Source organism: Microcaecilia unicolor, chromosome 2, assembly GCF_901765095.1.
Source record: "Microcaecilia unicolor chromosome 2, aMicUni1.1, whole genome shotgun sequence".
In the NCBI taxonomy this organism is placed as follows: domain Eukaryota; kingdom Metazoa; phylum Chordata; class Amphibia; order Gymnophiona; family Siphonopidae; genus Microcaecilia; species Microcaecilia unicolor.
In genome coordinates, this window is record NC_044032.1 from 158,223,354 (window position 1) to 158,247,408 (window position 24,055).

General features: G+C 43.9%; 1 protein-coding gene across 4 annotated transcripts in view; it reads left to right on the forward strand.

Moving 5' to 3' along the window:
- The window catches only part of PAM (peptidylglycine alpha-amidating monooxygenase), a 553,254-nt gene that overhangs the window by 513,408 nt on the left and 15,791 nt on the right, over positions 1 to 24,055 (forward strand). For all 4 annotated transcript variants that reach the window (XM_030193423.1, XM_030193421.1, XM_030193424.1 and 1 more), the window contains 3 exons: positions 6,422 to 6,546; positions 9,742 to 9,841; positions 21,488 to 21,541. In XM_030193423.1, coding sequence (XP_030049283.1) covers positions 6,422 to 6,546; positions 9,742 to 9,841; positions 21,488 to 21,541 — 279 coding nt within the window. The remainder of the gene's footprint in view (positions 1 to 6,421; positions 6,547 to 9,741; positions 9,842 to 21,487; positions 21,542 to 24,055) is intronic.

Consider the following 24,055-nt stretch of genomic DNA (forward strand, 5'->3'; position numbering starts at 1 on the left):
TCGTGTTCCCTTTTTGGATCTGCGTGGAAAATTTACACACACATCATTATGGAATCCTGAATAGGAAGATGCCTTCATAAATTCTAATTGTTGCCAATTAGCGCCAATAATTGTGAACTATTTTTTGAGGACCATATATAGAATTGGGGGGGGGGGGGGGGTTGGTCCGATTGCTTGAATTGCTAGCCAGGCTCTCTCTCTCTCTCACAGTTCTTGATGGATTATTGATTCTCATTCTCTGCTGTTCATCTAGATTGAGTGAGATGGGCATTGTAGGGTCAGTTTTAAAGTGGTTTTCAGGGTTTTGAAATATAGGACAATATACAGTCCTTAAGTATAGGCAATGCTCTTCTACTTGGTTGTCAAGTTGTGGGGTCCTGCAGGGGTTGTCCTTATTGCCACAATTATTCAGTATTTTTCTAAGTTCTCTTGGAAAGCATTTAGAGGCACTAATTTTTTTCCCCTAAGCTATGCAGATATATTTGTAATGTGTCCAAGTTTAGATACTGTAGGGGGACAATGTTCAGATACTGTTAGTCTTTGATCATTTCGAGTGCTAAATTTCATTCAAGAAGCAGGCAACAATTAACGCTAGATTTTCCATCTTTGAAAAAAGTAAGAACTTTTTTTATCAAGCCGTACTAGTGGTTCCCTTGCAGCAATGCAGACAAAGCCCATTCAAAAGAGGCTGGGCTTTGTTGGCATTAACGCACCAGGAACAGCTAGATAAGAGTCCCTAAGTCGTAAACTTATTAGTGAATGATCTATAGATTTTCAAAGTATCAGATTTTGGAATAGTATTCCTGTCAGTCTTCATCAAATTAGTTTGTTTTTTATTTAGGAAATCTTTGAAGACTTGTTAGTTTTCAGAGCAGAATCTATAGTTTTCAATTGATATTTTGAATGCTTTGTAGTTTGTGTTGTATAGATTATATAATTGTACATAACTTCCTTCTGAATATAGAAGTTCTGTTATTGTAATCCACTTTGTTAACTGTGTTAAAGGCAGAATAGAAGTATACAATACAATACAAATGCTGCAAATCTGAATTATTTAGGCACTAGTAAAAAAGGCCCGTTTTTGACAAATGAAACGGGCGCTAGCAAGATTTTGCTTGGAGTGTGTATGTTTGATACTGTGTGTGAGAGAGAGAGAGTGAATGTGTGTGTGTGTGTGTGAAAGAGAGAGAATGAGACTGTCTGCTCTGTCCCCTGTCCCCCCTCCAGCCACTCAGCGATTCTCCTCTGTCCCCTACCCCCCCCCCCCCGTCCAGCGATTCTCCTCTCTCCCCGTCCCCCTCCAGCCACCCAGCGATTCTCCTCTCTCCCCTGCCCCCCCTCCAGCCACCCAACGATTCTCCTCTCTCCCCTGCCCCCCTCTCCAGCCACCCACCGATTCTCCTCTATCCTCGCCCCTGCTGCCACGCCCCCCATGTCGCCCGCCGCTCACCCCTCCACCCCCTCAGGGTAGCCACCGCTCTCCTCCAACCCCCCCCCCCCCCGATGTTGCTGCAGCCACTGCTCCCCCTCTCCGTCCACCCAGCCACCCACCCACCCAACAGACCTGCCAAGTCTCTAGCGACACAGGCGCACCAGCTTCGATTTCTGGCTACTGCTGCTTCAGCAGCAGCGTCCGATACAAAAACACCATCAGCTGTTTTTACGAAGCAAGCACGGCACCGCAGGCAGCCATCAGGATTGGCTGTTGGCTCTGCAGTCCCTCCTCTCACATCACTGTGCTCCTCCGGGGTCGTCCTCCAGGGGCAGTGACATGAGAGGCGAGAGGAGGGGCTGCAAAGCCAACAGCCAATCCTGATGACTGCCTGCAGTGCCAGGCTTGCTTCATAAAAACAGCTGATGGTGTTTTTGTAGCGTCCACTGCTGCTGAAGCCAGAAATCAGAGCTGCTGTTGCCTGTGTTGCTGGAGACTTGGCAGATCTGTTGGGTGGGCCTGGAGAGAAAGTGGCTGGGTGGACGGAGAGGGGGAAGCAGCTGCGACGACCTCGGGATGGGGTGTGGAAGGGGGGAGCGGTGGGGACCTTGGGGGGTTGGAGGGGTGAGCGGCAGCGACCTCAGGGGGGGGCATGGCTGCAGGGGCGGGCTCCTGCAACGTTCTAATGTTTCTCACTGCGTTCGTGACGTCAGGAGATGGTTACGATCCCAGTGAGACACATTTGAACGTTGAAGGAGCAAATTATTAAATTAGATTACATATATTGGCCTCAGCTGCTTCATATATTTCTGGCCAGTATGTATCTGGGGATACATCAGTTTCTAGTGGGAGGACAGGATAGTTTGACTCGTGTTCCCTTCCAGGTCCATACCACATTTAAGGATAAATTGGTGTGCTGTGTAGGTAGATTTACTAAAAGGTGCTAATGCATTACTGTGCACTGACCCACATTAACATGGTATTTACTGCAGTCCCCATTCTGTGCAGTAAAACATCTGTACTAATCACGTGCATTAGCAATGTTAGTGAAAAGTAGCATGGTAGTGCAATTTGATAAATCTAGCCCATGAGATAAAACAGTGAGATGGCTCATCTACTGTTCATCTTGTGATAGTACACCAGTTAGGTGAGCTTCTGTTGTCTCCGGGCCCCAAAAAGGAGAGAATTGGTTCCTCCTCTCTCTTCAGTCGTGGACCATTCTAGAGAACAGCTTTTAACAAAATTCCTACTTTTTCCTGTGGGCCTGCTTTTCATCTTGGCTCCTTCCTCCCTCCTCCTTCAGTTCATACGACTGGCCATCATAATTTTTCTTGTCGAGACTACTTTTATTAAAAGGAGAGGATGAAGCTGTCAAGATAACAGAGTAGGAGACGAGGGCATGGGTGCCAGCTATGACAAATGCAGCGACTGTGGACTGATTGCTGTTTAGAAGAGGACCTGTTATGTCACTTTTCATAGCCGCATCACTGAGCAGAAGCAGTAGGCTGCATGCTGGCTTGCTTGTGGAAAATATTTATTGCTGTTGTGCCCCTGTAAGTCATAAGTCTTGTATTGTTTCTTAAAAAAAAAAAAAAGATTAAGAGACCTGCTATATAAATCTGAGGCAAACTGATGGACAAACTCTGCTAACATACAAACGGTATACAACTATCCTATACAACATTAAGGGCTTCTTTTTCTAAAGTGCGTTAATGGATTTAGCTCATGCTGATTAGCGCACACTCAATGCTAAGAAGCCCATAGGAATAAAATGGACTGCATGGCACTTAACACATGTTAAATCCATTAGTGCACCACAGTAAAAGGAGCCCTAAATGATATTTGCTACTACTTTCCATTTATTCACATAAACAGGGAAGGCAGACTTAAAATTCAAATCATTATTACCTCTGCTTTTTTTTTTTTCTAGAAAGAATGTTGCTGGTATTCAGATGCAGGACCATCTTTGGTGGGGCTAGAAGGGAAATTGAGGTGGGGTCAGCAGGTGGGATTAAATGGAGGTGATTCAGGTGGTTCTGCCTCTCCCATTTCTGCTCAGGTGAAGATATCATGAATTTACAGATATTAAACTGCAACCTTGTATGCTAAGAGTGGAATGTAAAGGGAAAAGCAGTCACAGGGCAAGCAATGCGGCGGAGCGAAGAACAGTGCAGGAGGAAGGCTGCTTCTTCTGGCAGGGATTGGGGACCCCCGCCAGCCAAAAAAGAGGCACTGAAACCCTATGTCTGTTACCACCCATCCAAGGGGAGCCCAGTGCCAGAATTTTTTCTCTCCTGCTCCTCAGATGTGATCACCCGGGTCCCGTCAGGAGCAGGAGAGAGAGACCCTGGTGCATGGCCCCCCTTGGAAGCCAGGCCCAAGAGAATTTTGCCCCTCCTGCCCCCCCCCCCCCTCGGCGACCCTGCAATAAAGTCCTGTTTGTCATACTGATGGTCAGTTCATCTTTACAACTGGAACTCTGGTCTCTCCAGATAGTTCCTTTTTTTTTTCTTCACTTGTATCAGATTCCAAGTCAATTTGGCCTAGATTTACTAAAGTGCACTACTATTTGTTTATGTTATTAAAACATTCCCACTTTATGGAGGTGGACCTATCTACTATAATAAAACTCACCCTCAACGTTCTGAAGACAACGTTCTGAAGTCACTCAGTCACTCACTGAAGGGTTCATGGATTCATGGTGGTGAAGCCACAACACTGACCATGTCTCTCTGCCCCGCCCTCGCATGACGGACCAATCAGAAAAAAACACCCTCAACATTCTGAAACACAAAGGACCATCACAACACCGTTCCCAGGCAACACTAGGCAACGTAAGATGGACCAATCAGAGGAAACTACGTGACAATAAGGGAGGAGCATTCCCCAGCAGAATGGCTCATTATCTGTGCAGCACGGAGAGCACAGAACCACCGCTGGAACGAGAGAAGAATATTCCTGCTGTGGGTATGTGCAAAAATAGACCGGGGGAGGGGGGAGGGAGACATTTTTAAATGCCTAATACCAGTACTGAAGAGTGCCAGAGGGCCTATAGCACAGACTATATTTGGGATCGCTTGACATGGAGTCAGAGGAGCCGGAAAACAACGTGCCCGTCACCATCTGGGACGTGGGCGAACAGGACAAGCTGCGGCCCAGCTGGAAGGATTACCCGCGACCCAGCCAGCAGCAAACAGCGACCAAGGAAGGGGGAGGAGTACTCCTTCCCTGCCTAGGAATCGCTGGAGACTGGCTGCCAAACTAACGAAACAAACGCACACCGACGCACCACCTCCATCATTCGAAAGGCATCCACTCTTTCTTCAACAGAAATGCAAACTAATAATACAAAACAAACAAAGAATGCATGGTTTCTCAGGCGGCTGCAGGTAACTCCCCACCCCCTTCCTCTTCCCCTTTTGCCGAAGCGGCCAAGGATGTGCCCAACCATCCCCAGCCTCAGGCAAGCTGTCTCCCACCTCGGGGATTCCCCGAGCACCCGGAAAAAGATGGCGCTGATTCCTGCAGCGCATAAATGTTCCAGCATTCCCCTGCAGCCGGCCTGAAATGGACCAAACATACCGGATCACCCCCCCCCAACGGCCCGAGACCGTGCTCTTCTCCCTTCCGCCAACTTAAAACAACCATCCCCGTCCTCAGGCAAGCCGTCACCCACCTCCAGGATGCCCAGAACCCCAGCCCAATGGAAAAAGATGGCGCTGCTTCCAACAGCACATTTCTCTTCCAGCATCCCCCTACAGCAGCCCTGAAACGGCCAAAAAATACCGACAGACAAAGAACGTGCTCCTCTACCTTCCGCCCATATAAAACAACACTGCTGCCTCAGCACAACACAAAAAAAAAACATGGAAAAAAAATAACACTCAACAAAGGCTGACCCCCCCCCCCTACAACCACATTTACATTTCACCAACAGAAAGACCCCCCTCCACAAACCTCCTTGACAGACAAAACCACACACACACAATACAACAGAAACACACCCTCAAAGCCACACACCAATCCAACCCACTTTGCCAGCACAGCACATCCCCCAACCCCCAAGTAAAAAAACAAAACAAAAAAAGACACACATCAACAACCTGCGCACACACCGCACCCTCACACACACGCACACACACACACACACACACACACACACACACAAAATAACTCTGTGACACATACACACACACAAAAAAAAAACCACATGCTAGCGCCCGTTTTATTGGTTTCGGAAATGGGCCTTTTTTACTAGTTTACTAATAATATATGTTAATGCACTTTCGTAAATCTAGCCCTTTGTGTATATTTACCTGGCTAGACAGGCTTGTAGGAAAGACAAATCTGCGCAAAGTATGTTTTCACTCCAGCTTCTTAGATAATTCATTTGCTTTTACAACTCCCTCATGATCATACATCCTCAAAGCAGCGGCATAGCTAGAAGGCAATTTTTGGGTGGGCCAGTGGGTAGAATGCTTAGCTATGATCTATTTCCTCTCTATATCCACACACCCCTAAACTTAAAAATCGAATACCTTTGAGTCCTCGCCAAATGAAGACATTCTCAACCAGAGCTCTACAGAGGTCAGCAGCAGTGCTTCCAACTGCTAATGTAGCACCTCACAAATGTGCGAGAACAGAGCTTGTTCAGGATTTTGGCTTTAGCAGCTGAGAGTGCTGCCGCTGATTGCTGTGATGTCCTGACAGCTAAGGAGTTTAGTGAGCTTGATGATCCCTATTAGCTGCACCAATGATTTCACTGTTGCTCAGTGGGTCTGAGCCAAAAGTGGACAGGCCCAGGTTCTACTAGGGCCAGCTCTGGCTACACCCCCACCTCGATAGATGCTTTATTTTCATGTGTGTATTTTGAAAAGCAGCTGTAAGGTTTCTTAGTGCATATTTAGATGGTGCTATAAAGGATTTATGTGTTTTCTCAGTGAAAAATCCATTTTCTGTCCCCTAAGTAACCAAACAATGGTTTTGCAGTTGCAGGTGGCATGTTGTATGCAGTTAATGGGATGATGTACCATGATGTCTCAACTCCAGTTCAAGGCTTCGCCATGAACTTTTCCAGTGGAGAAATTATAAGTACTTTTGTTCCTGTTACAAAGGTATGTTGTCCTTTGCTTTTCATTTTAAAGCAGGAGCAATTTTTATACAAAAAACGTTCAAGTCAATGCACCAACACCAGTAGGATGGTCCCTTAGTTGTTAGAATAGTCCCACAGCTGCTTTGGTGGCCTTGGCAAGGATATCGACAGTGAGTCTCTTCGAATACAGCAGTAGCATAGCCACAGGTAGGCAGGGGTACATCCAGTTTCAGTTCAGACCCACCCAGCAGCAGTGCACATAGTGTAACTGGTGAAAATCCCCAAGCCCCACCGGCTAAAGAGTCCTCTCTAGAGCATCCCCAAGCTTTTTTAATCACTTTAAGCTGCCAATGCTAAGAACCCCCCCCCCCCCCCCCCCCCCCACCAACACACACTTCGTGCACACACTGAGCATGCATGGGGAGAGTGCCCCAGGGTTAAGACAGCTTCGGGAGGCTCCAGAGAGAGGACCCTTCAGATGACAGGGCTTAGGGTTCCCTGCCAGCCAAGATAGTCATTTTTACTGCTTTGGGGGGGGGGGGGGGGTGGTTACTGAGTAGAAAGGAAATCTGCGGGCTTTGGCCACCCAGAAATTGCAATCTGGCTACACTACTAGAATAGTCAGTTCAAAAGAAAAAGAGCATTCATCTATTTTGAATCTGGTTTTCTTTCCACCCAGTAGGTGGTTTTACGAACAGGATGCACTGCATCCCTGTAGGGAATTAAAATAGATTGCTAGTTTGCAATTAATCTAAAATTATGTTTTCTCAAATAGAAATTAGAACAGTGCTTTGAAGGTATCCCCCATGCTCACAACAAGACGGCTAATTGTCTGTTCAATAGAAAATAACCCTTTTAAGGAACACAATATAAAGAAACCCAAAAGGGGTGGTGAAAGACAGGTACATGGTCAAGGCTGGTTTTTAACCATTAACCTGGGGGGGAGGCAGCAAAAAGCAGCTGCTGTCTATGCTGAACAATAGATTCTGACAGCTACACAAACAAAAAAATCATTAGCCAAAATTTCTACCTCCAGGAAGAGTGGGCTATTTTCAAATGGCCCATTTACCTGGTAAATGTCTTTCAGAAATTGCCTCATTATTTATGTGAATGCACACATACAGGCACAAAATAATGTCTAATATGTAAAAGCATGATGTCTTGAGGGATAGGGCATGAAAGTTAATTGAGAGGTGCAGTAAGACCTCTGTTGGATGTGTTGGACAACTTTGTCAAAAATATCAGCATATAATACTCTATCAGATACTATGGGCCCTGTTTATTAAGTCATGCTGTAGGCACACTAAGGTTAGTAGCACGTGCTAAAAATTAGCGCGCTAACACTAGAGACACCCATAGGAATGTATGGGTGTGTCTAGCGTTAGCGCTTACTAAAAACACTAGTGCGTTAGTAAACAGGGCCCTATAAATAAATAAAAACAGTAGAATAGTATGTAAATACATAAATAGTAAAACATACTCAAATGAGAAGAAACAAAGATTACTATATTGGTTTAAATGTTTAAAAAAAGGTTTTAAAAGATCCTAAATTATGGTAATAAAAATCAGCATGATGAAAAATAAACGTATATGTCACAGTTTATCTAATAATACACTAAAACAAACTTGCAAAAGAAAAACTTGAAAAGAGTGGTGAAGATAATGCAAAATTACATACTGAAAAAAGTACCACATGTGCTTCTAAAGATATCAAATTAAAGGCATATTGTATATGAACTAAACGTTATCATATCCACGCCTAAAACATAGAAACACAAGATAATGCTGATAACGAAAAAGAATGAAAAAAGATAATAAAAGTTCTAAACGAAAGAACACTACAAAATATAATCAAGCAGCACTACTGTCAAAAATTTAAAAAACTGCCATCACTCTCCACATATATAATTTAGGGCCTGGTTACTAAAGTGTGCTAGTGTTTTTAGCTATGGGTGTCTCTAGCATTTAGCGTGTGTTAATTTTTAGCATGCACTGAAAGCACTAGCGTGGCTTAGTAAAAAGGGCCTTAAAGTGATAACATTCATCTTATGTAGTAAAAATTGATTAAAATGCTAGTGTATTATACTATGGGGTCCTTTTACAACGGTCACCGAAAAATGGCCTGCACCGGTGTAGACACAGACACTACCATCTCTATATTCCAATATAAAAAAAACTCGGTGCTATTGCCCATCACAGTACATTTAAACTATTTTTACTACAGTGCTATCTGCTGAATGCCTTTCATTGTTACACTCTAAACAAGTGAACTGCTCTTTGTTATTATATAAGATCTACCCAGCCTGTAGGCTGCTGGCACCTGTTACACAATTAGTCTTATTCATTGCCCTTGTTACTATTGAAAGATGTCAAGCCTGTTGTTTGCTGTTGTTAGTCACGTTGGCTACATAAGCCAAATTGAACCAAACTTGATTTGGATAATGTGGGAAATAAGACCAAATAAGTGGAAATGGAAATGGGGAATTATAGAATAGTGACTAGATAAAGAGGAAATGTGCTGAGGAGCATTTACAGCCTTAGTAATCCAATAATTGGTATCACTGGCAAGCAACGAATCATCTGCTTATGGCAGTAGTGAGCTTCCATATCCGCAGAATATTTACCTCTGCCTTCCACAGTAAAAATATTCAATTCAAAATTCTTTGTTATCATACCCAACTCAGATCCCTCACAACTCTGCAACAAGGGTCTCTGAACATTAACCTGTGCAACCAAAACCACAGCCATCTTAAACACAGCAGGATTGTCACAAAACAACAAAATAAATTTTTTGAAAATATCTGTGCATATCTGGGGTATGCCAAAGAGCACATGGAGCAGCATGATCCTTCGATTGTGTGCCAGTGGAGCATACCATCCATGAAGGAGATTGAAATGTCCAAGCTCGCCCATGTTCAAGTCAAGCTCAGAGGAGAGCTCCAACTTTCACTTGAAGTACCTATGCCAAAGGGGATAACATCCTGGAATTATGAATGCTCACCAGGGCGGGAAGATCAGGTCAATCCCTGTTGGTTAGGTCCATTAACTAAGTGGAAATTAGGATTGCTTCCCCATTACTTTCTATTGGGTATTTCTAAGTTACTCACATTTGTCAATGTTAGAGATGGGATGCTGTGCTCAATGGAATATTGGTCTGACTCAGCATGATATTACTTATGTATTTTACCTGTGATGTTGCCTGTGTTTGTTTTGGTAGAGTTTTGTCATGCCCCATGATATTGCTGCCTCAGAAGATGGAGTAGTGTATGTTGGAGATGCTGATGCCAACACTGTATGGAAGTTCGTACCTACAGAAAGTATGTTACATTTCTTTGTCATTATATCTCTGCTATCCATGTAAACAAAATATGCTGTGAAAGTTGCATATAGCAATGGGAGCTAACTTTTATGTATGTCATATTCTCCGCATTGAATGGTCTGACCAGTTTTCTGGGGTATAAATGGTAAAAAATAAACTAAATCTTAGATCAGTATTCTGCAGTGTGGCCACTGTTTAACTGTAAACATATAACACAATCTAGGTAATTGTCGTACCCGTAGGCTGTAGTTTCCATAACCGTATAAGTGAGCTCAAAGTTAAACACATTTTCAACAGCACTGTCCATCAAAGTGGTGACATTGAAGATTCACATATAACTTTAAACAAATAGTCATATGTTTAAAGTTACACCTGATATTTACACAGATTAAGCAGCTGAATTTTGATGCTGTAGCTATAAATTTCACTTCTCACCCACCGCTGTCAACGGCATAAATACTTTAGGACAGAGGTTTCCTGGGATCTCTCCTCTCTATATAGTTTTGATTCTAAGTCTGTGGCAGAATGCTGAAGTTTTAAAACTATGGAGACCAGTTAATAAAGTTTATTTTTTAAATTCAACTGTCTTAATCAATAAACCTACAATTCCTCTTTTAAACCCCAATCTTTAAATCACCAAAACACAGAGGAAAATAATGTTCATGTACCTAGAGAAATGTCCTCTGTGTTTTGGTGATTTAAAGATTGGGGTTTAAAAGAGGAATTGTAAATCATCAAACACAATATGGGATTAGGAGAGAGCTAGTTTTCACAGAGTTGATTGATACGTCCTTTAGAATCACTTTTCCTATTTCTGTTATTGTTATGGCACAATGCATGTTCTCATTTGTGTTTTATTGTTAACGTTATTATTGAAAATTAATTGCTCATTTTATCATTTTGTATTTTAAACTTAAGTTTATGTGAATTGTACTGATTTCATTTATTAATTGGTTTATGTCTGAGAGCTGCTTTTGACTAAGTAGGTGATGCCATTGGAAAACACCTCTTGGTCACTATTTGCCCCTGAAGCAGCCCTTAAGAGGGAGAAACATGGCCGTGTCAGGCTTCTAGTGTTTTATGAATATTGTAGTAAGTAAATTCATGGTGATGGACATTTTTTATTGGTCTGCTGTTTGTTGTAGCTATTTTACAAGAACAAAAAATCTGCCTTGGGAACTGCTGAATTAGCACATCTGAGAAGTTCTCCTCTCCTAACCATTCGGGCCCTAGGCATGTTCCTAGCTTGCCTATGCTTTAATCTGGCCCTGTTTCCAGAGTATGACATTTCTAGCTCCAGACTTATTGTAAATCGCTTATATTTGTTTTTTGTTTTACAATTGGTTTGCAGTATATCAAATAAATGGAACTTAAACTTGGGCTCTGCAGGTAACACACATTGAGGCATATTTTCAAAGCACTTTGGGAGGCTAAGTTCCATAGGTTTCTATGGAACTTTGGGAGGCTAAGTGCTTTGAAAATGAGCCTCATTGTGATTTAAAACACAGTCCTGTGTGTTTTTTATGAGAGTCGGGCTGTTTGAAACCTCCTAAAAAGACCTAGTGAGGTGAGGAAGAAGAGACCCTGTTGTTTCCAGGGCTGGCCATCTGTTAACTTCCCCCTTCATCTCCCTCTTTTTTTTTTTTTTTTTGATTAATATTGTTTATTGGCACAACACAATATGTTACAGAATGCCAAAACCACAAAAACATTTCACTATGTAACAAGAACAGAATAGGGCCTGTACATGAAAGGTGCCATCAAAAAAATTTTTTATTTACCACTTATGCCCCCCCATCCTTACAACATTTTTATTAAACAATAATAAGATACAGAAAGATGAGCAAATGACAGCCAGCGTGGTTAAAAGGTGAAGTGAAAGAGGCTATTAGAGCCAAAATAACATCCTTCAAAGATTGGAAAAAGGATCCAAATGAAGAAAAAAAGAAGTAACATAAGCACTGTCAAGCTAGATGTAAAGCACTGATAAAGAATGCCAAAAGAGAATATGAAGAAAAACTTGCCGCAGAGACAAAAACTCTTAGTAACACCTTTTTCAGGTATATCAGAAGCAGAAAACCCTTGAGGGAATCCGAAGGACCGTTAGATCATGAAGGAACAAAAGGGGGCGCTCAAGGAGGACAAGGCCCTAGTGGAGAGATTGAATTAATTCTTTGCTTCGGCCTTTACAGTTTTCAAGGTTAACGAGGCGGAATAACTGAAAAAAATATTGGTGAAATCACCTGGTCCGGATGGTATACACCCCAGGATACAGAAAGAACTCAAACATGAAATTGTTGATCTGCTCTTAATGATCTGTAACCTGTCATTAAACTTGTCTATAGTACATGAAGATTGAAGGGTGGCTGATGGGTTCCAGGGGTCATCGGGGAAATTACAGACTGATAAGCCTGACTTCAGTGATGGGCAAAATAGTGGAATCTATTATAAATAATAAAATTACAGAACACAGACACAAACATGGTTTAATGAGACAGGTTCAGCCAAGGGGAGGCTTGCCTCACCAATTTGCTTCACTTCTTGAAGGCATGAATAAGCATGTGGATAAAGGTGAGCCTATTGATGTAGTGTATATAGATTTTTAGAAAGCTTTTGACTTCTGAGAAACTTTAGAGTCATGGGATAGGAGGCAATGCCCTTCTGTGGTTTAGGAATTGGTTATTGGACAAAAAAACAGAAGGTAGGGTTAAATGACCTTTTTTCTCAATGGAGGAGGGTGAATAGTGGAGTGCCACAGGGATCTGTACTGGTGCTATTTAACATATTTATAAATGATCTGGAAATCAGAACAACAAGTGAAGTGATTTAATTTGCAGATGAGACAAAACTATTGTCAAAACACATGCAATTTTGAAAAATTGCAGGGATACCTTAGGAAACTGGAAGACTGGGCATCCAAATGGCCGATGTATTTTAATGTGGACATATGCAAAGTGATGCACATGTGAAGAATAATCCGAATCATAATTACCTGATCCTCACCGCTCCTGGGACATAGGATTTTGCTTTCCCCCCAGGAGAGAGAGCCACCAGATAACCTGCATTGTGGCAACAGAGAGTACTGAAGCTGAGTAGAGCATCTGGTTCCAGCTGCTCTGGTAGCGACTCTACTGCTCTGGGGTCATCAGGAGTGCCGGATCCTTTGTTTCAGGACAGCACATGCTCTGCAAGAGGAGCCCCAGTCATTTTAGACACCGTAACAAGTGACCCAATGGAGGCAGGCAATTCTTTGGCCATTGGTGCCGAGCTTGGACCAGCTTTACCTACAATTTTTGAACCTGTAAGACCTGCCAGGTTTATTCTTAAGAAAATATGGAAAACAATCATTTTCCTGGGCTAGGCAATAACATCACAGATGGTTTCACATGCTGGTAAGATCTGTGCTTTGGAGCAGGAAGTAGACAGTTTTGACTCTTGACTAACTTTAATTCAGAATTCTTATGAAACTTTCTATTACTGTGCAACATTTGGACTGTGTTTCGGTTGGCTTGGTTAAGGGGCAAACTAATTTGGAGATGAAATGTGAGAACTTGGAGAGGTGGAATCTCCACTTGCTAAATTTTCCCTGTATACCTGGTGTTTCAGCTCAAGATATACGTTTAAACGCGATTCCAGTGGTTCCCAAACCTGGTCCTGGAGGCGCCCCAGCCAGTCAGGTTTTCAGGATACCCATGGGCATAGTTTGACTGTTTCATTTGGGGTGGCTGGCTTTTTTGTGAATAACCATAATGAATATGTATGAGATATCTCATACATATTCATTATGGTTATTCACAAAAAAGCCAGATCTTTCTCCCTTCCTTCCTTCCTTCTTACCCAGCACTGCCTCTTCCTCTCCAGTAGTATTTCCCCACCCCCTTTCCCACACCATTCCAGTGTAGACCTTAGAAATGCATAAGCTCTATATGTAGATCCTTCAAGAGGTAGTGTGTCATGATTTAGGCTCTAAAACCCTTTCTGATGTTTTGGTGCCACCTCAGTAAGGCCAACACTCAATCTCTCCACTGCAAAACACTATACACAAACTTGTGCAAAAACACACTCATAACCTTACCAAACCATAACAGCACTAATTCCAAGGACAGGACGAGCTACAACCTTATGCGTGGAAAGGCAGCACTGTAATTATACCGGGCTCTAAAACTCCAGTACACTACCTAAAGAAAAAGAAAAGGGCTGCAAATACTACACACTAGCAGAATACTGCACCTTAATCACACATGAAAAACATATGACAACACATATGACACAAGGAACTAGGAACAAAAAAATATGAAGGCAAAGTACTGAACTGGAAAGTTACCTCAAGAAGTTAAACTCGGCATGCAGCAATACTAGAAAAATTGAAACTTACATGCAAAATATCACAGATGCACATTTCCAAAAGCTGACATATTCCAATTAATAAATTCTGAATAAAATACTGTACTTCTTTCTACCTTTGTTGTCTGATCATTTAGTTTTTCTATTCGCTTTGGTCCCAGTGTCTTCTGTTTTATGCAGTGTCTTCTTTCCATTTGATATTTTTTCATTCACCATGTCCACCATCCTCCTGTCTCCTTATGCATCCTGTCTACCATCTGTAGCCCTGTCCCTATCCTTCCTCAAGTTTCAGTATCTGCCCTCAAAGTATTCCGATCCAGCCCTTAAATTCAGCAGTTTTCCCTCATCCATATCCAGCATTTCTCCTCACGCCCCTCCCCTCCATCCATGTGCATCTACTTCCTCTGTCTTCCCTCCCCTTCATCCATGTCCAGCATTTCTCCTCTCCCCCTTTCCCTTCATCCGTGTACATCTCCTTCCTTTGTCTTTCCTTCCCTCCATCCTTGTCCAACATTTCTCCTCTCTTCCCTGCCCTCTGCTTCATCCATGTCCAGCATTTCTCCTCGCTTCCCTCCCCTCCATCCATGTGCATCTCCTTCCTGACTTCCCTCCCTCCATCCATCCATGTCTAATAACTCTCCATTCTCCCCTGCCCTCTCCTCCATCCATCCATATCCAGCAAATTTCCTTTCTCCCATCCATCCATCCATCCATGTCCAGCAATTCTCCTCTCTCCCCTGCCCTCCCCTCCATGTCCAGCGATTTTTCTTCTCTCCCCCTGCCCTCCCCTCCATCCATGTGCATCTCCTTCCTGTCTTCCCTCCCCCTCCATCCATGTCCAGCAACTCTTCTCTCTAGTTCCCTCCTCTCCATCAATGTCCAGCGATTCTCCTCTGCCCTTCCCTCCATGTCCAGCGATTCTTCTCTGCCCCTGCCCTCCCCTCCATGTCCAGTGATTTCGCCTCTCTCCCCGACATCCCTCCTCTCTGTTCCTTCCTGCCCCCCCCCACATGCATGTTTAAACCTTTTATTTTCAGCAGCATCGACAGTGAAGAAACCAGAACAGCAAGTGGGCTCGCCTCCATTCTTTCCCTTCCCTCACAGTGTCCCACCGTCGCGGAAACAGGAAATACATCATCATAGGAAGGCAGGACACTGTCTGTGAGGGAAGGGAAAGGCTAGAGGCGAGCCTGCTTGCTGTTCTGGTTTCTTCACTGTCGTCGCTGCTAAAAATAAAAGGTTTAAACATGCGGGGGGGGGGGGCAAGGAAGGAACGGAGAGGAGGTCTGTTGGGGAGCTGAGGGCGGGAATGAGAACGCGTTTTGGCTGTCCTGCGTTTGGTGTGAGAACGCCCCCCTCACCTCCCAAACTACGCCCATGAGGATACCCACAATGAATATCCATGAGAGAGATTTGAGTGCACTGTCAATCTCTCCCCCCCATCCAGCTTCTTCCTTTTCCTCCTGCACCCCCACCCAGGGCCAGCATCTTTCCCCCTTCCCTTCCTTATGGCACTTCATCTATCTCTCCCTCTCCATGGATCCAGTGTCTTTCCCAATCTCCCCAACCCTACCATCGCAGAATCTGGCACTCTACCCCACCCTCATCCAGCTTTTCACTTTCTGCTCATCTGAGTTCTTGCTTCCTTCTCCACCTCCCTCTGGGTCTGGTATCTCTCTTCTTTGTCCCCCGTCCCCCCACCATGAAGTGACATCTTTTATACCCCTCTCTCTCCCCTTTAACTGCAACTGTGGCATCGTTCTCTCTCCTTCCACCTCCGTGAGGTCCGGTATGGCTTTCCACACCCCTCGCCCTGTCTGCAGTCCTCTAATCTTTCAGCTGCCGCGCCAGCACTGTATCTTAGCAATGAAAACTCACTGCCTTCAGCCTGCCCTGGAAGTTCTTCTCTGTACAGCCTCCCGCCTACTCAGGAACCAATAGACGTCTTTGTACAGAGAAGGGCTTCCAGGACAGGCTAAAGGCAGTGAGTTTTGCTGAGGCTGCTGGCGGCTGGAAGATTGGAGGACTGTAGATAAGGTGTTGTGGTGGATAGCAATACCGGGTGTTGCGTGGGGTGGAAGAAGAAAGAGAGGAAAATGGAGCAGCGCCGCGACAAGCTGGTTTTTATATAGGGTACAGCATTAGTTACACATGTGTGTACAAATTAGAGAAGCATGAACATGTATTGTTCTACTAATATTTTACTGCATTGTTCAAGTGTGTACTATGCTGACACATATTCATATTATAGTTATTACTGTGATTCAATTTGGCTATTTCCACTGTGCTATTCTGAGCGAGTGTTTTACTATGGTCATACTGTCACTATGGGCCCTGTTTACTAAGGTGTTCTAGCATTTTTAGTGCATGCTAAAACTTAGCACGTGCTAACCATGTAGATGCCCACGTGCTAACGCGTAAACAAGGCCCTATAAATGTAAATTGCCTAGGTCCAGTTATACTTGCTGTATACCACCTTGGATGAATTTCTTGAAAAAGGTGGTTAAGCTTAATAAAAAAAATATATTGTGATATACACAAACATATGAATGTGCAGAGAAAATAAACACACACACATAATATATATATATATATATATATATATATATATATATATATATATATATATATATATATATATATATATATATATATATATATATACACACACACTTCCATAGCATCCTTTCAGACCAGTCCAGACAATGGGTTGTGTCCCTCTATCAATGAATGGAGAAAGTGGAAGAAAATAGTTCTTGTGATTTGCCCCTTAAGTGTATTATGCAGCATAGAATGTTCAGTATTTCTCTGTCTCCCAAGTGGATGGATGACAGGCTAACAGCCATTCTGACCTAGTTTATAACTAGCTTCATTTGAGCTTAACTATCCCATTGGAGTTTTGTGCTCCTGAGCCAGTTTTATGCGTGTCTTAGTTGAGTTGGGGGTGCCTAATTGGCTTGTATCCTGAACCAGTTTCTCAGCTGTATTTCATGCGAGTCGGAGGTGCCCTCCTGGGCTTTTTCTCATGATCCACTTTAATGCCAGGGTTTCAGTTAAGTTGTAGGTGCCTTCTTTGGCATAAGCTCCTATTTTTAAAAAAAAGTGAAAAATGGCAGCTATTCTATGGAGCTGAGGTATATCTAGAGAGGTATGAGTTCCCTACTTCCCCCTCCCACTTCAACCACTGACAATTGGACCACCATCTCATGTGGAAGTCTGCCTGTATTTGATGAACCTATTTCAGTTATTTCAGAGCTCTGGTATTTGTACTCTGTTCCTTATTAAGCCCTCACTGCTGTCTGGCTTGACTTTTTCTCACAACAGGGATTGCTGACAGGAACCTTTGTTCTTCTGGTTTCTGTAAGCAGTTAAATATTCTCTGTGATTATCTATAAACAGCAAATATTTCTTTCTCTCTTATGTGGAGGATTAGCTACTCCTCTTTGTTTGACATTAAATTTTCCTCAATGTTCCAGATTGTTACAATTTTTCCCATCAAAATTCTTTTTCTGTTTCTGTTAGCTGGTGTTTGGGGTTTTTTCAAGTGTTTCCAGCAGATCCTACGTGGGACTATGTTCCAGTGAGGTGGCTGCCTGCCTCAGGGGTCAAAAATCTGGTGTGATGAGAAAAACCTGCGGAAATAGTAGTACTTTGAAGCAATGTAGTTTAGGCTCAAAACCAGTGAGCGACGCTTATATGCTGTCTGTGGTACATTGGATGAATATTTATGTGGCATCCCAGGCAGTAGCTGATTGTATGTCATTGGGTGTGATAACCAGAAGTAGGGGCATCAGAGTCAGCATCCACGGTAGTGCATGTTATATCATATTGCATGCAGCATCCGCAGATATGGCTTGAGCTGTAGCATGCAAGTGTATGGCTTCAGAGGTAGCGGCCACCTGTATGTTGCCAGTCACCACAGCTACCTCTACAGCTGCAGAACCATGTCTAACTCCTACTCTAGTGATGCCCTGAATGCCTCCAGTTTTGGCAGCCATCTCTGTAACTATTGCAACTACATGTATAACATCTCTTGATGCATTTATTTATGGTCCATGACTGTTTCAGTAGACTGCCTTTGCAGGTTTTGGTGGCTGACTGGGTGCCTCATCTGTTCTGCTTAACTATTTGGTACAGTTTTGCTGGTCGCTCATATGGCTCAGGCTATACAAGCCACCTACACTGTGCAATTCTACATTTTCTTTTCTGTCCTTTATTTCTAAATGTATTTTATTAATATATTTGTATATTGCTTTGATGGGTTTACCTTAAGCGAATTATCAAATAAACAGAACCTTAGAACTTTAGTACTGTCATTAGCCACTGCTGTTATACAACTTCAGGAAGTCTCTAATACTGTGGTTTTATTCTCAGAATAATAGGCTCCCATTGTGGGTTTTTCTTTCTGAGTGTCTCATGTCCCAGTGTCCTTATTCCCTCTTTTTGCTCTTACAGTGACATTTGGATTTTCATGTCTGAATGGAGCAGATCAGTCAATAGCTGTTCTCATTGGTCTCCCTTCTTTACTCTCAATGAAGGGTGCTTCTTAATTTTCCTTGGTTGTCATAAATGTAGATAGGGAAGCACAGTGTTTATTCAGCCCTTGATAGCTTTCTTCCTATATTTCCTTCTCTGGATATTCAGCTCCTCCAGGACTTCCATTGTAGTTGCAATATTGCCTTTATAAATGTGCCTTAGTCTTAGTTATCTGTCTCACTCTCTGCCAGTTTATTAGACTGGAGAGATTAATGATGCATGTATTTGCAAAATTCTTTCTCTTTTTTGAGTATTTAGATCTTTTGTTCTGCCCTATGTTGGGGGGACGCTGCTTTGCTATATCCCATTTGTCTGGACTGGTCTGATAGGATGGTATGGAAGGAAAAGTTATGTCATACCCGACAAGTTCCATTCCTTTAGTCCTATCAGACCAGTCCAGAATCCTTCCGTGGTTGATTAATTTTATTTTGCTTATAAGCTATGTTTTTTTCAGATATCACTGATTCTACTTTTAAGTTTTTCCTAATCTATTGTATGTCACATATCTCCTGATTCAGTGAATATCTGTATGTCGGTAGAGTATATGCCTCGCTAGCTGGTGAGATTGACTTGATTGAGTCACTTGGTCTCAAACTTTCAGTATTGGCCATCAGGCAGATTTTGAGCACCATTGCTTGTCTATTCGAAATGCTGAACATTCTGTGCTGCATAGTATCCTTAAGAGGTGAGTCACAAAAACTATTTTCTTTTTCTGTCCCCATCCACTGGTAGAGGGACACAACCCATTTGTCTGGATTGGTCTGATAGGACTAAGGAAAGAAAGTTATCAGGTAAGACATAACTTTTTCATATCTAAAATGATGTGTCTGTGTATATATAAGTATATACAATCACAATTTAGGCATAAACATTATACACATAAGGGTTCTTTTACTAAGATACTATAGAAAGTGGCTTTAGCGCTTCTTTACTTGAGTTTTCATGTGCACTGTCCATTTTTGCTGCAGCATTAAAATGGCCAATTTTCCTTTTTTTGCATTAATGGCCAATGCGCTAATGTTGCTGTTAACACACCCATTAAAAAAATTTACCACATTAGCATTTACCAGCACCTATTCTGTAGGCAATGTGGGTAGTGTGCACAGATTAGGAACATACCACAGGACTATTGAGCGTATTCTATGGTAAGTCTTTTTAAGCTGTGGTAAACATGCGCTAGTGCTTATTGCAGTTTAGTGAAAAGGGTCCTATAATGACGAGTTCTGGACATTCACACGAACGTATATGAGAGAGAGAGAGAGAGATTTGTGATAAGGCAGGTAAAAGGGGATATAGCAAAAGGCTGTGGGCCCCATAACTACAAGGTCCAGAATTCCCTGGTGGAGAAAGGGGAGGGCCCAAAAACTCGGGCGGGATTAAGAGCCATTCTCTCCAGTAACCAGCAGGGGGAGAAACAGCCAGGAGGAGGCCCAGTTCCCATGGCTGCATAATCAATATCGGATTCCTCCCAGCTGTGAAGGAGGGAGGAGAGATTTTCTGAACGTTCTGAAGCTGGAGGAGAGGAAGGAGGAGGCAGAGTTACCTGAGGAAATGGATTACAAAGAGGCAGAGCTGGACCTGCCTGGAGGATTGCCAGTTACAGGAGAGCCAGCCAGCCAGCATCGACTGGGAGCGTACCCAAGGTTAATCTCTCCAGCACAAGAGCACGTGGGAGGCCACAGGTGTTTGTTCTGTGAAGAGGGAGGTGTGCTACCAGCCTTGCTAGTGACAGAGCTGGTGGAAGTGCTGGAGGAGGAAAGGCATGACATTTGCAGTTCATATGATTTCTTCCTCTTCCTTTGGAGAGTTTTCGCTCATTTTGTGGAACTGAATTTTGCTAAAGACTGAACTGCATTTGACTGAATGCTGAACTAACTTTGCTAAAAGGCTGGGTGAAACCAGTTTGAAAGTAAAACTGAACTTTGTGGAGTGCTGAGTGGAACTGGGCTAAAGTCAAGCCTGAAGAAATAAGGGAAAGCAGAACTTTGCTACCAAAGGAGGGGGCAGTGAGGATAATTGGAACTGTTCCCCAAAACTGAGAGGATTTTTGTTTATTTTGTTTGCAAGTGAAGTTGGCATTAAATTTTTTCTTTCTGTTCTGAACTGAGTCCAGCTTCAAGAATTACTGCATAATTCACCAGGAAAGGGAAGCGGTATCACAATATAGATAGATAGATATAGGTGTATAGAGAGAGAGAGATAAGTGTGTGTTTGTATGTGTGTGTATATATATACTCTAGTGTACCAAAGGTGGGGTGGTACAGACAGCAAGGGGATGCACCAAGGAGACCTGCGGTTGTCAGCTCTGCTGTTCACCTGCCCCCTCTGATGTCAACTTCCCATTCCAGGGCAGGGGACCAGCAGAGCCGACAGCCGCGTGCCTCCTCGGTGCATCCCCTTGCTCAAGGGTGGGTGCTCCGCCCCAGGTGGGCCACTAAGGTAGGTACGCCACTGCTCACATACATTTCAGAAATTTATTAAACTATATTTTATGTGTGCATATTGACATATGAGTAATATTTCAGATTTTCTTGTTACATACTTAGACTTGTAGGTGGGCAGGATATCAATACTAGAAATAAATACATTATATATGTATGAGGACATGTAAATTTTCATTCTCATTTGAACATGTTATCAAAAGGTTCAGATGGAATCTCATGTTTGACTGCACTGTGTATTTGAATTGAAAACTGCCAAAGCTGTTTGATCAAGAGTCTTTATAGTGCCTCATATGGTCTTAACAAGCTGTGTTGTATTGCAGAAGCAGAACACCGTTCGGTTAAAAAGGCTGGACTTGAGATACAAGAAATAACAGGTATGGATAGTAATATAGTAATGTCCAAACCAAATACCAGAACACTGGCTTTGTTTGACGTGTTGGTCATTGCAGAAATGTAGAATCACTTTATGTAGCATGTGCTTTATTGCTTAGGAGATAGGAGGTGGTCAGGGAGAGCAAAATGTAAAGAACCATTTTTAAAAATGTATTTTTATTGTTGGTCAGTTCATATTTGAATGTATCCTCTTGAACAAAACATACAGGTGACATTGTGCTGTTATCATAAAAGAGCAATTCAGGGTTTAATAAACCCCAGGTTAAAAATTTGGACCTGCCACCTAGGATTTGGTTGCACAAACCCACAACAGTGAGCAGCTGAACTGGAGTTGCAGTTGCATGTCAGGCAGCAGTCTCCTCTTCTGTCGCTTGATGCTGAATGTAAAATTTGAACCACGTGGTTCAAATTTTTCTGTGCTAATGTGACAGAGAAGGAGGATGTGGATTGATGCATAGTCACTGTCCTTTCCTCCGCTTCTGAATCTCACTGGGCTGGGACTGCTGGGGAAAGGAAGAGAGAATGCTGAGTTACTGTGCTGCAGAGGAGGAAGAGATTAAACCAGAATTGAATGTCTGTGAGCAGTGGAAGTGAGAGCTGAGGCCTGTGGAGTAGAGGAGGAAGAGAGCCAGACATCTGTGTGCTGCAGGGGTTAGTGGGGGGACAGACGAAGAGAGTTGGACATCTGTGTGCTACAGGGTTTGTGGGGAGAGATGGGTATATATGGGCTGCTGGGGTGGGGGGGGGGGGAGGCAGAGAGAGCTGAGTGCCTGTGTGCTGCAGGAGTTGGGGGGAGAGCAAGGAGAGAGAGCCGGGTATCTGTGTGCTGCAGGGTCGGGTGAGAGAGCTGGATGTCTGCAGGAGTCAGGAGGAAGGAAGGGGAGAGCCCTGTGTGCTGCAGGGGTTGGGGAGGGAGAAAGAGCTGGGTGTCTCTGTGCTTCGGGGGGGGGGGGGGGAGAAGAGACATGGGTGTCTGTGTGCTGCAAAGAGTCAGGAGGGAGCGGAGAGCCTGCGTGCTGCATGGGTTGGGGAGGAAGAAAGAGCTGGGTGTCTGTGTGCTGCAGGGTCAGTGGGGAGAGAGCTGGGTGTCTGTGTGCTGCAAGAGTCAGCAGTGAGGGAGGGGAGAGCCTGTGTGCTGCAGGGGTAGGGGGAGGGAGAAAGAACTGGGTGTCTGCTGCTGGGTATCCGTGCTGCAGAGGTTGGGGAATGCAGGAGGAGGGCAGAGAACTAACAGGCAGATGATCAAAAGCAAACGCCGGCACTAGAGACTGTAGCACCATATTAGCACCGGCGTTTGCTACTGCCCCATGATCAGAGCCCTCGTGCGCATGAAACAACACTCTCAAGGGCTCTTTGCGCAAGTAGCATGCAAATGCATGCTAAACAGGGCTTAACGTATTTATCACCAATGATCAGTGGTCAGCGCGCCAAAATTTGGGTCGCTGGCTGCGGCAAACCCTACACCAGCTCCGAGCTGGTGTTAGGGTTTGCAGATCATTGGGGAGGAATGGTGAGCCCTGGCCAGCATGCAGTTGCATGCTGGCAGGCCCCCATTCCCCCCCAAAGCAAACCTGCCAACAGGGGGCTGGAGGTCCGGCGGACCTCCGGTCCCCGTCCCCCCCCCCCGAACCCCAGAAAATGGTCCCTGGTGGTCCAGTGGCCGCCGGCCAAACCCCCCCCCCCCCCAGCGTTGTCTGCCGAATCCCTGGTGGTCCAGCATGAAAAGGAACCCCTTCCCGGCCCCCCTACCTTAGTTGGAGGAGGGGGGTAGCCTGCCTCCCTCCTCTTCCTTGGGTTGACGCCGCCGCAAAATGGCGGTGCCCAGCCCCTCCCAGTGCATCCTGGGATGCGCTGGGCGGGGCTACAGACCATATAAGGAACATATAAGGGGTAGGTGAGTGAGTGATTAAGGATGATGACTGTCTGTCACAACAGTTGATCTCAGTAGTGGCTAAATTGACTGACATTCAACCTGTGTGTCAAATGGTACAAATGTGTGGCAGATTATTTTAGTTCTAAGGTAGAGATTTTGTGACATGAGTGTGACTGCGGGTAAGGTAGTAGGTGATTTTGAGGATAAGGGGTGGTTAGCAGGGATTATTAATACTCCCTGGCAGGATTTTTGATTGGTGTCTATGGAGAAACTGACGAAAGTGATTAGAAAAGTGAGAAGGTCAAGGTCAGCATTGGATGTGGTTGCTCCTAGGTAGTTATTACTGCTGACCCATGGTCTTACACCTTTAGCACTAGTGATGGTTAATCAGAGTTTGTCATTGGGTGTGGTACCTGTATGCTGGAAGCATGCAGTAGTTCGACCAGTGTTGAAGGGAGATCAACTGGATCCTTTGACACCTGAGCATTATTGGCGATATCTAATTTGATGTTATTGGCTAAAATAACTGAACGGGTGGTGGCAGAACAGTTAGTGGATTTTATTTCTTCCGCTAATTTATTGCATCTGAGTTAGGGTTACCATATGGCTCCAGAAAAAGGAG